Source organism: Oncorhynchus gorbuscha, linkage group LG13, assembly GCF_021184085.1.
Source record: "Oncorhynchus gorbuscha isolate QuinsamMale2020 ecotype Even-year linkage group LG13, OgorEven_v1.0, whole genome shotgun sequence".
In the NCBI taxonomy this organism is placed as follows: Eukaryota; Metazoa; Chordata; class Actinopteri; order Salmoniformes; family Salmonidae; genus Oncorhynchus; species Oncorhynchus gorbuscha.
Genome location: NC_060185.1, coordinates 101,714,785 through 101,728,625, shown reverse-complemented (window position 1 = coordinate 101,728,625; position 13,841 = coordinate 101,714,785). Strand labels below are relative to the sequence as shown.

Sequence of the window (13,841 nt, the reverse complement as noted above, 5' to 3'; positions counted from 1 at the left end):
TGTGCCCATTTTAGAATAAGGCTGTAACTTAACACTCTCCAAAGGCACTGTATACTATGTTCATATGTATGCCTTCTCTTTCTGGAGAGGGGGGTTTGTAGTTGTGTTTTTAGTGATGATTCTGGGGTTTGTAGTTCTGTTCTCGTACCTTTGCTGGTTTCTCCTTCTTGGCCTTGGGTTCAGTCTTGGCTGGGGCTGGTTTCTGGAGAGAGAGAACAAACATCAGTCTCATGTGTTCTCCTTCACCAACTTCAAACATCTGCTATCTGAGCAGCTAACCGATCGCTGCCGCTGTACATAGTCTATCGGTAAATAGCCCACACATTTTTACCTACCTCATCCCCATACTGTTTTTATTTATTTACTTTTCTGCTCTTTTGCACACCAATATCTCTACCTGTACATGACCATCTGATCATGTATCACTCCAGTGTTAATCTGCAAAATTGTAATTATTCGCCTACCTCCTCATGCCTTTTGCACACAATGTATATAGACTCTCCTTTTTTCTACTGTGTTATTGACTTGTTAATTGTTTACTCCATGTGTAACTCTGTGTTGTCTGTTCACACTGCTATGCTTTATCTTGGCCAGGTCACAGTTGCAAATGAGAACTTGTTCTCAACTAGCCTACCTGGTTAAATAAAGGTGAAAAAAAATAAAAACGGATCATTCCTAGTTCTACTGACCAATAGGTGCTAAGGCTTCAGATCTACTGACCTATAGATACTAGGGCTTCCGATCTACTGACCAATAGATGTTAGGGCTCCAGATCTACTGACCAATAGATGCTAGGGCTTCAGATCTACTGACCAATAGATACTAGGGCTTCAGATCTACTGACCAATAGATACTAGGGCTTCAGATCTACTGACCAATAGATATTAGGGCTTCAGATCTACTGACCAATAGGAGCTAGGGCTTCAGATCTACTGACCAATAGATGCTAGGGCTCCAGATCTACTGACCAATATGTGCTAGGGCTTCAGATCTACTGACCAATAGGTGCTAAGGCTTCAGATCTACTGACCAATAGATATTAGGGCTTCAGATCTACTGACCAATAGGAGCTAGGGCTTCAGTGGGACTTTACTAACTGGTTGCATGATTTATAAACTGGTTAAGAGTTATGTAACCTGCTAAATATGTAATACATGTGTATAAGAGCGTCTGCTAAATGACTTAAATGTAATGTAAATGTAATTAGCTGTGTATAGTGATAAGTGTAGTGTATGGTGTATGTGGAATACTGTAGTATTGTAGCAGAGGTTATAAAGATGTTATAATCTTTTACATAGCTAATAGACATGTAATTAGGTGTAATTAGGTGTATCAGTTTGTGTAATAACCTGGAGTATAGTTATAAAACATGTCTAATAATATGGTCTAGTCATCAAGCTCGAGACCCTGGGTCTCGACCCCGCCCTGTGCAACTGGGTACTGGACTTCCTGACGGGCCGCCCCCAGGTGGTGAGGGTAGGCAACAACATCTCCTCCCCGCTGATCCTCAACACGGGGGCCCCACAAGGGTGCGTTCTGAGCCCTCTCCTGTACTCCCTGTTCACCCACGACTGCGTGGCCACGCACGCCTCCAACTCAATCATCAAGTTTGCGGACGACACAACAGTGGTAGGCTTGATTACCAACAACGACGAGACGGCCTACAGGGAGGAGGTGAGGGCCCTTGGAGTGTGGTGTCAGGAAAATAACCTCACACTCAACGTCAACAAAACTAAGGAGATGATTGTGGACTTCAGGAAACAGCAGAGGGAACACCCCCTATCCACATCGATGGAACAGTAGTGGAGAGGGTAGCTAGTTTTAAGTTCCTCGGCATACACATCACAGACAAACTGAATTGGTCCACTCACACTGACAGCGTCGTGAAGAAGGCGCAGCAGCGCCTATTCAACCTCAGGAGGCTGAAAAAATTCGGCTTGTCACCAAAAGCACTCACAAACTTCTACAGATGCACAATCGAGAGCATCCTGGCGGGCTGTATCACCGCCTGGTACGGCAACTGCTCCGCCCTCAACCGTAAGGCACTCCAGAGGGTAGTGAGGACTGCACAACGCATCACCGGGGGCAAACTACCTGCCCTCCAGGACACCTACACCACCCGTTGTTACAGGAAGGCCATAAAGATCATCAAGGACATCAACCACCCGAACCACTGCCTGTTCACCCCGCTATCATCCAGAAGGCGAGGTCAGTACAGGTGCATCAAAGCTGGGACCGAGAGACTGAAAAACAGCTTCTATCTCAAGGCCATCAGACTGTTAAATAGCCACCACTAACATTGAGTGGCTGCTGCCAACACACTGTCATTGACACTGACCCAACTCCAGCCATTTTAATAATGGGAATTGATGGAAATGATGTAAATATATCACTAGCCACTTTAAACAATGCTACCTTATATAATGTTACTTACCCTACATTATTCATCTCATATGCATATGTATATACTGTACTCTACAACATCGACTGCATCCTTATGTAACACATGTATCACTAGCCACTTTAACTATGCCACTTTGTTTACTTTGTCTACACACTCATCTCATATGTATATACTGTACTCGATACCATCTACTGCATGCTGCTCTGTACCATCACTCATTCATATATCCTTATGTACATGTTCCTTATCCCCTTACACTGTGTATAAGACAGTAGTTTTTTTTGGAATTGTTAGTTAGATTACTTGTTGGTTATCACTGCATTGTCGGAACTAGAAGCACAAGCATTTCGCTACACTCGCATTAACATCTGCTAACCATGTGTATGTGACAAATAAAATTTGATTTGATTTTGATTTGATGTTATCAAGGTGTACATGCTGTTGGAGCGGAGTTTAATTTAACATGTGTAATTACCTGCTATATAGAGACAATACGTGTGTAATTACCTGGTATATATAGAGACAATACGTGTGTAATTACCTGCTATATAGAGACAATGCACGTGTAATTACCTGGTATATAGAGACGATACGTGTGTAATTACCTGCTATATAGAGACAATACGCGTGTAATTACCTGGTATATAGAGACAATACATGTGTAATTACCTGTATATAGAGACAATACGTGTGTAATTACTTGGTATATACAGGGACAATACATGTGTAATTAACTGGTATATAGAGACAATACATGTGTAATTACCGGGTATATACAGGGACAATACGTGTGTAATTACCTGGTATATATAGACAATATGTGTGTAATTACATATACCAGGTAATTACACACGTATTGTCTCTATATATACCAGGTAATTACAGATGTATTGTCTCTATATATACACCAGGTAATTACACGCGTATTGTCTATATACCAGGTAATTACACGCGTATTGTCTCTATATATACCAGGTAATTACACACATATTGTCTATATATATACCAGGTAATTACACATATTGTCTCTATGTGGTAGGTAATTACACGCGTATTGTCTCTATATAGCTGGTAATTACACAAGTATTGTCTCTATATACCAGGTAATTACACGTGCATTGTCTATATATACCAGGTAATTACACACGTATTGTCTCTATATAGCAGGTAATTACACACGTATTGTCTCTATATAGCAGATAATTACACATGTATTGTCTCTATATAGCAGGTAATTACACACGTATTGTCTCTATATATACCAGGTACTTACACGCGTATTGTCTATATATACCAGGTAATTACACGCGTATTGTCTCTATATAGCAGGTAATTACACACGTGTTGTCTCTATATAGCAGGTAATTACACGCGTATTGTCTCTATATAGCAGGTAATTACACATGTGTTGTCTCTATATAGCAGGTAATTACACACGTATTGTCTCTATATATACCAGGTACTTACACGCGTATTGTCTATATATACCAGGTAATTACACGCGTATTGTCTCTATATAGCAGGTAATTACACACGTGTTGTCTCTATATAGCAGGTAATTACACATGTATTGTCTCTATATAGCAGGTTATTACACATGTATTGTCTCTATATAGCAGGTAATTACACGCGTATTGTCTCTATATAGCAGGTAATTACACATGTGTTGTCTCTATATAGCAGGTAATTACACACATATTGTCTCTATATATACACCAGGTACTTACACGCGTATTGTCTATATATACCAGGTAATTACACGCGTATTGTCTCTATATAGCAGGTAATTACACACGTGTTGTCTCTATATAGCAGGTAATTACACATGTATTGTCTCTATATAGCAGGTAATTACACGCGTATTGTCTCTATATAGCAGGTAATTACACATGTGTTGTCTCTATATAGCAGGTAATTACACACGTATTGTCTCTATATATACCAGGTAATTACACATATTGTCTATATATACCAGGTAATTACATGTGTATTGTCTCTATATATATATATATATATGTGAGGGGAACGGCACCTCAGTACCTCCAGGCTCTGATCAGGCCCTACACCCAAACAAGGGCACTGCGTTCATCCACCTCTGGCCTGCTCGCCTCCCTACCACTGAGGAAGTACAGTTCCCGCTCAGCCCAGTCAAAACTGTTCGCTGCTCTGGCCCCCCAATGGTGGAACAAACTCCCTCACGACGCCAAGACAGCGGAGTCTATCACCACCTTCCGGAGACACCTGAAACCCCACCTCTTTAAGGAATACCTAGGATAGGATAAGTAATCCTTCTCACCCCCCCCTTTAAGATTCAGATGCACTACTGTAAAGTGACTGTTCCATTGGATGTCATAAGGTGAATGCACCAATTTGTAAGTCGCTCTGGATAAGAGCGTCTGCTAAATGACTTAAATGTAAATGTATATATACCAGGTCATTACACACGTATTGTCTCTATATATAGCAGGTCATTACACACGTATTGTCTCTATATATGCCAGGTAATTACACACATATTGTCTCTATACACCAGGTCATTACACACGTATTGTCTCTATATATGCCAGGTAATTACACACGTATTGTCTCTATATACCAGGTAATTACACACGTATTGTCTCTATATATACCAGGTAATTACACACGTATTGTCTCTATATATGCCAGGTAATTACACACGTATTGTCTCTATACACCAGGTCATTACACATGTATTGTCTCTATATATACCAGGTAATTACACATGTATTGTCTATATATATAGCAGGTAATTACACACGTATTGTCTCTATATAGCAGGTAATTACACACGTATTGTCTCTATATAGCAGATAATTACACATGTATTGTCTCTATATAGCAGGTAATTACACACGTATTGTCTCTATATATACCAGGTACTTACACGCGTATTGTCTATATATACCAGGTAATTACACGCGTATTGTCTCTATATAGCAGGTAATTACACACGTGTTGTCTCTATATAGCAGGTAATTACACACGTATTGTCTCTATATAGCAGGTAATTACACATGTATTGTCTCTATATAGCAGGTAATTACACGCGTATTGTCTCTATATAGCAGGTAATTACACATGTGTTGTCTCTATATAGCAGGTAATTACACACGTATTGTCTCTATATATACCAGGTACTTACACGCGTATTGTCTATATATACCAGGTAATTACACGTACTTACACGTATTGTCTCTATATAGCAGGTAATTACACACGTGTTGTCTCTATATAGCAGGTAATTACACACGTATTGTCTCTATATAGCAGGTAATTACACATGTATTGTCTCTATATAGCAGGTAATTACACGCGTATTGTCTCTATATAGCAGGTAATTACACATGTGTTGTCTCTATATAGCAGGTAATTACACACGTATTGTCTCTATATATACCAGGTTATTACACATATTGTCTATATATACCAGGTAATTACACGTGTATTGTCTCTATATATATATGTGAGGGGAACGGCACCTCAGTACCTCCAGGCTCTGATCAGGCCCTACACCCAAACAAGGGCACTGCGTTCATCCACCTCTGGCCTGCTCGCCTCCCTACCACTGAGGAAGTACAGTTCCCGCTCAGCCCAGTCAAAACTGTTCGCTGCTCTGGCCCCCCAATGGTGGAACAAACTCCCTCACGACGCCAGGACAGCGGAGTCTATCACCACCTTCCGGAGACACCTGAAACCCCACCTCTTTAAGGAATAGCTAGGATAGGATAAGTAATCCTTCTCACCCCCCCCCCTTTAAGATTCAGATGCACTACTGTAAAGTGACTGTTCCACTGGATGTCATAAGGTGAATGCACCAATTTGTAAGTCGCTCTGGATAAGAGCGTCTGCTAAATGACTTAAATGTAAATGTATATATACCAGGTCATTACACACGTATTGTCTCTATATATAGCAGGTCATTACACACGTATTGTCTCTATATATGCCAGGTAATTACACACATATTGTCTCTATACACCAGGTCATTACACACGTATTGTCTCTATATATGCCAGGTAATTACACACGTATTGTCTCTATATACCAGGTAATTACACACGTATTGTCTCTATATATACCAGGTAATTACACACGTATTGTCTCTATATATGCCAGGTAATTACACACGTATTGTCTCTATACACCAGGTCATTACACATGTATTGTCTCTATATATACCAGGTAATTACACATGTATTGTCTATATATATAGCAGGTAATTACACACATATTGTCTCTATATGGTAGGTAATTACACGCGTATTGTCTCTATATAACTGGTAATTACACACGTATTGTCTCTATATACCAGGTAATTACACACGTATTGTCTCTATATAGCAGGTAATTACACGCGTATTGTCTCTATATAGCAGATAATTACACATGTATTGTCTCTATATAGCAGGTCATTACACACATATTGTCTCTATATATGCCAGATAATTACACACGTATTGTCTCTATATACCAGGTAATTACACACGTATTGTCTCTATATATACCAGGTAATTACACACGTATTGTCTCTATATATGCCAGGTAATTACACACGTATTGTCTCTATACACCAGGTCATTACACACGTATTGTCTCTATATAGCAGATAATTACACATGTATTGTCTCTATATAGCAGGTCATTACACACGTATTGTCTCTATATATGCCAGGTAATTACACGCGTATTGTCTCTATATAGCAGATAATTACACATGTATTGTCTCTATATAGCAGGTAATTACACACGTATTGTCTCTATATATACCAGGTACTTACATGCGTATTGTCTATATATACCAGGTAATTACACGCGTATTGTCTCTATATAGCAGGTAATTACACACGTGTTGTCTCTATATAGCAGGTAATTACACACGTATTGTCTCTATATAGCAGGTAATTACACATGTATTGTCTCTATATAGCAGGTAATTACACGCGTATTGTCTCTATATAGCAGGTAATTACACACGTGTTGTCTCTATATAGCAGGTAATTACACACGTATTGTCTCTATATATACCAGGTACTTACACGCGTATTGTCTATATATACCAGGTACTTACACGCGTATTGTCTCTATATAGCAGGTAATTACACACATGTTGTCTGTATATAGCAGGTAATTACACACGTATTGTCTATATAGCAGGTAATTACACATGTATTGTCTCTATATAGCAGGTAATTACACGCATATTGTCTCTATATAGCAGGTAATTACACATGTGTTGTCTCTATATAGCAGGTAATTACACACGTATTGTCTCTATATATACCAGGTACTTACACATGTATTGTCTATATATACCAGGTAATTACACGCGTATTGTCTCTATATAGCAGGTAATTACACACGTGTTGTCTCTATATAGCAGGTAATTACACACGTGTTGTCTCTATATAGCAGGTAATTACACACGTATTGTCTCTATATAGCAGGTAATTACACATGTATTGTCTCTATATAGCAGGTAATTACACGCGTATTGTCTCTATATAGCAGGTAATTACACATGTGTTGTCTCTATATAGCAGGTAATTACACACGTATTGTCTCTATATATACCAGGTAATTACACATATTGTCTATATATACCAGGTAATTACATGTGTATTGTCTCTATATATATATATATATATGTGAGGGGAACGGCACCTCAGTACCTCCAGGCTTTGATCAGGCCCTACACCCAAACAAGGGCACTGCGTTCATCCACCTCTGGCCTGCTCGCCTCCCTACCACTGAGGAAGTACAGTTCCCGCTCAGCCCAGTCAAAACTGTTCGCTGCTCTGGCCCCCCAATGGTGGAACAAACTCCCTCACGAGGCCAGGACAGCGGAGTCTATCACCACCTTCCGGAGACACCTGAAACCCCACCTCTTTAAGGAATACCTAGGATAGGATAAGTAATCCTTCTCACCCCCCCCTTTAAGATTCAGATGCACTACTGTAAAGTGACTGTTCCACTGGATGTCATAAGGTGAATGCACCAATTTGTAAGTCGCTCTGGATAAGAGCGTCTGCTAAATGACTTAAATGTAAATGTATATATACCAGGTCATTACACACGTATTGTCTCTATATATACCAGGTCATTACACACGTATTGTCTCTATATATGCCAGGTAATTACACACGTATTGTCTCTATACACCAGGTCATTACACATGTATTGTCTCTATATATGCCAGGTAATTACACACGTATTGTCTCTATATACCAGGTAATTACACACGTATTGTCTCTATATATACCAGGTAATTACACACGTATTGTCTCTATATACCAGGTAATTACACACGTATTGTCTCTATATACCAGGTAATTACACACGTATTGTCTCTATATACCAGGTAATTACACACGTATTGTCTCTATATATACCAGGTAATTACACACGTATTGTCTCTATATATGCCAGGTAATTACACACGTATTGTCTCTATATACCAGGTAATTACACATGTATTGTCTCTATATATACCAGGTAATCACACACGTATTGTCTCTATATATACCAGGTAATTACACGCGTATTGTCTCTATATATACCAGGTAATTACACACGTATTGTCTATATATATATAGCAGGTAATTACACACGTATTGTCTCTATATGGTAGGTAATTACACACGTATTGTCTCTATATGGTAGGTAATTACACACGTATTGTCTCTATATAGCTGGTAATTTCACACGTATTGTCTCTAAATACCAGGTAATAACACACGTATTGTCTATATATACCAGGTAATTACACGCGTATTGTCTATATATACCAGGTAATTACACGCGCATTGTCTATATATACACCAGGTAATTACACGCGTATTGTCTATATAGCAGGTAATTACACGCGTATTGTCTATATAGCAGGTAATTACACGCGTATTGTCTCTATATAGCAGGTAATTACACGCGTATTGTCTCTATATAGCAGGTAATTACACACGTGTTGTCTCTATATAGCAGGTAATTACACACGTATTGTCTCTATATAGCAGGTAATTACACATGTATTGTCTCTATATAGCAGGTAATTACACGCGTATTGTCTCTATATAGCAGGTAATTACACATGTGTTGTCTCTATATAGCAGGTAATTACACACGTATTGTCTCTATATATACCAGGTACTTACACGCGTATTGTCTATATATACCAGGTAATTACACGCGTATTGTCTCTATATAGCAGGTAATTACACACGTGTTGTCTCTATATAGCAGGTAATTACACATGTATTGTCTCTATATAGCAGGTAATTACACATGTATTGTCTCTATATAGCAGGTAATTACACGCGTATTGTCTCTATATAGCAGGTAATTACACATGTGTTGTCTCTATATAGCAGGTAATTACACACGTATTGTCTCTATATATACCAGGTACTTACACGCGTATTGTCTATATATACCAGGTAATTACACGCGTATTGTCTCTATATAGCAGGTAATTACACACGTGTTGTCTCTATATAGCAGGTAATTACACACGTATTGTCTCTATATAGCAGGTAATTACACATGTATTGTCTCTATATAGCAGGTAATTACACGCGTATTGTCTCTATATAGCAGGTAATTACACATGTGTTGTCTCTATATAGCAGGTAATTACACACGTATTGTCTCTATATATACCAGGTTATTACACATATTGTCTATATATACCAGGTAATTACACGTGTATTGTCTCTATATATATATATATGTGAGGGGAACGGCACCTCAGTACCTCCAGGCTCTGATCAGGCCCTACACCCAAACAAGGGCACTGCGTTCATCCACCTCTGGCCTGCTCGCCTCCCTACCACTGAGGAAGTACAGTTCCCGCTCAGCCCAGTCAAAACTGTTCGCTGCTCTGGCCCCCCAATGGTGGAACAAACTCCCTCACGACGCCAGGACAGCGGAGTCTATCACCACCTTCCGGAGACACCTGAAACCCCACCTCTTTAAGGAATACCTAGGATAGGATAAGTAATCCTTCTCACCCCCCTTTAAGATTCAGATGCACTACTGTAAAGTGACTGTTCCACTGGATGTCATAAGGTGAATGCACCAATTTGTAAGTCGCTCTGGATAAGAGCGTCTGCTAAATGACTTAAATGTAAATGTGTATATATACCAGGTCATTACACACGTATTGTCTCTATATATACCAGGTCATTACACACGTATTGTCTCTATATATGCCAGGTAATTACACACATATTGTCTCTATACACCAGGTCATTACACACGTATTGTCTCTATATATGCCAGGTAATTACACACGTATTGTCTCTATATACCAGGTCATTACACATGTATTGTCTCTATATATACCAGGTAATTACACACGTATTGTCTATATATATAGCAGGTAATTACACACATATTGTCTCTATATGGTAGGTAATTACACGCGTATGGTCTCTATATAACTGGTAATTACACACGTATTGTCTCTATATACCAGGTAATTACACACGTATTGTCTCTATATACCAGGTAATTACACGCGTATTGTCTCTATATAGCAGATAATTACACATGTATTGTCTCTATATAGCAGGTAATTACACACGTATTGTCTCTATATATACCAGGTACTTACACGCGTATTGTCTATATATACCAGGTAATTACACGCGTATTGTCTCTATATAGCAGGTAATTACACATGTATTGTCTCTATATAGCAGGTAATTACACACGTATTGTCTCTATATAGCAGGTAATTACACATGTGTTGTCTCTATATACCAGGTAGTTACACACGTATTGTCTCTATATATACCAGGTAATTACACATGTATTGTCTATATATATAGCAGGTAATTACACACATATTGTCTCTATATGGTAGGTAATTACACGCGTATTGTCTCTATATATAGCAGGTCATTACACACGTATTGTCTCTATATATATGCCAGGTAATTACACACATATTGTCTCTATATATACCAGGTAATTACACACGTATTGTTTCTATATATACAGCAGGTAATTACACACATATTGTCTCTATATATATACCAGGTCATTACACACGTATTGTCTCTATATATACCAGGTAATTACACGCGTATTGTCTCTATATATACCAGGTAATTACACATGTATTGTCTATATATATAGCAGGTAATTACACACATATTGTCTCTATATGGTAGGTAATTACACGCGTATTGTCTCTATATAACTGGTAATTACACACGTATTGTCTCTATATAACTGGTAATTACACACGTATTGTCTCTATATACCAGGTAATTACACACGTATTGTCTCTATATAGCAGGTAATTACACGCGTATTGTCTCTATATGGTAGGTAATTACACGCGTATTGTCTCTATTTGGCTGGTAATTACACACGTATTGTCTCTATATACCAGGTAATTACACACGTATTGTCTCTATATAGCAGGTAATTACACGCGTATTGTCTCTATATGGTAGGTAATTACACGCGCATTGTCTCTATTTGGCTGGTAATTACACACGTATTGTCTCTATATACCAGGTAATTACACACGTATTGTCTATATATACCAGGTAATTACACACGTATTGTCTATATATACCAGGTAATTACACACGTATTGTCTCTATATATGCCAGGTAATTACACACGTATTGTCTCTATATATACCAGGTAATTACATGCGTATTGTCTCTATATATACCAGGTAATTACACACGTATTGTCTATATATATATAGCAGGTAATTACACACATATTGTCTCTATATAGCTGGTAATTTCACACGTATTGTCTCTATATACCAGGTAATTACACACGTATTGTCTATATATACCAGGTAATTACACGCGTATTGTCTCTATATATATCAGGTACTTACACGCGTATTGTCTATATATACCAGGTAATTACACGCGTATTGTCTCTATATAGCAGGTACTTACACGTGTATTGTCTATATATACCAGGTAATTACACGCGTATTGTCTCTATATAGCAGGTAATTACACATGTGTTGTCTCTATATAGCAGGTAATTACACACGTATTGTCTCTATATAGCAGGTAATTACACATGTATTGTCTCTATATAGCAGGTAATTACACACGTATTGTCTCTATATAGCAGGTAATTACACATGTGTTGTCTCTATATACCAGGTAGTTACACACGTATTGTCTCTATATATAACAGGTAACTACATGCGTATTGTCTATATAGCAGGTAATTACACGCGTATTGTCTCTATATAGCAGGTAATTACACACGTGTTGTCTCTATATAGCAGGTAAGTACACGTATTGTCTCTATATATACCAGGTAATTGCACACGTATTGTCTCTATATATAGCAGGTAATTACACACGTATTGTCTCTATATATTCCAGGTAATTACACACGTATTGTCTCTATGTATACCAGGTAATTACACACGTATCGTCTCTATATATACCAGGTAATTACACACGTATCATTTACATTTACGTGATTTAGCAGACGCTCTTATCCAGAGCGACTTACAAATTGGTGCATTCAACTTATGACATCCAGTGGAACAGTCACTTTACAGTAGTGCATCTGAATCTTAAAGGGGGGGGTGAGAAGGATTACTTATCCTATCCTAGGTATTCCTTAAAGAGGTGGGGTTTCAGGTGTCTCCGGAAGGTGGTGATAGACTCCGCTGTCCTGGCGTCGTGAGGGAGTTTGTTCCACCATTGGGGGGCCAGAGCAGCGAACAGTTTTGACTGGGCTGAGCGGGAACTGTACTTCCTCAGTGGTAGGGAGGCGAGCAGGCCAGAGGTGGATGAACGCAGTGCCCTTGTTTGGGTGTAGGGCCTGATCAGAGCCTGGAGGTACTGAGGTGCCGTTGCCCTCACAGAGACAATACGCGTGTAATTACCTGGTATATATAGACAATATGTGTAATTACCTGGTATATATAGAGACAATACTTGTGTAATTACCTGCTATATAGAGACAACACATGTGTAATTACCTGCTATATAGAGACAATATGTGTGTAATTACCTGCTATATAGAGACAATACATGTGCAATTACCTGGTATATATATAGACAATACGCGTGTAATTACCTGCTATATAGAGGCAACACGCGTGTAATTGCCTGCTATATAGACACAATACGCGTGTAATTACCTGCTATATAGACAATGCGCGTGTAATTACCTGGTATATATAGACAATGCGCGTGTAATTACCTGGTATATATAGACAATACGTGTGTAATTACCTGTTATATAGAGACAATACGTGTGTAATTACCAGCTATATAGAGACAATACGCGTGTAATTACCTACCATATAGAGACAATATGTGTGTAATTACCTGCTATATATATAGACAATACGTGTGTAATTACCTGGTATATATAGACAATACGCGTGTAATTACGTGGTATATAGACAATACAC

General features: G+C 38.5%; 1 protein-coding gene across 2 annotated transcripts in view; it reads right to left on the bottom strand.

Moving 5' to 3' along the window:
- Positions 1–13,841, bottom strand: part of hmgn6 (high mobility group nucleosome binding domain 6) — a 33,114-nt gene that overhangs the window by 4,394 nt on the left and 14,879 nt on the right. For both annotated transcript variants that reach the window (XM_046296271.1, XM_046296270.1), the window contains exon 4: positions 149–202. In XM_046296271.1, the coding sequence (XP_046152227.1) occupies positions 149–202 (54 nt within the window). The remainder of the gene's footprint in view (positions 1–148; positions 203–13,841) is intronic.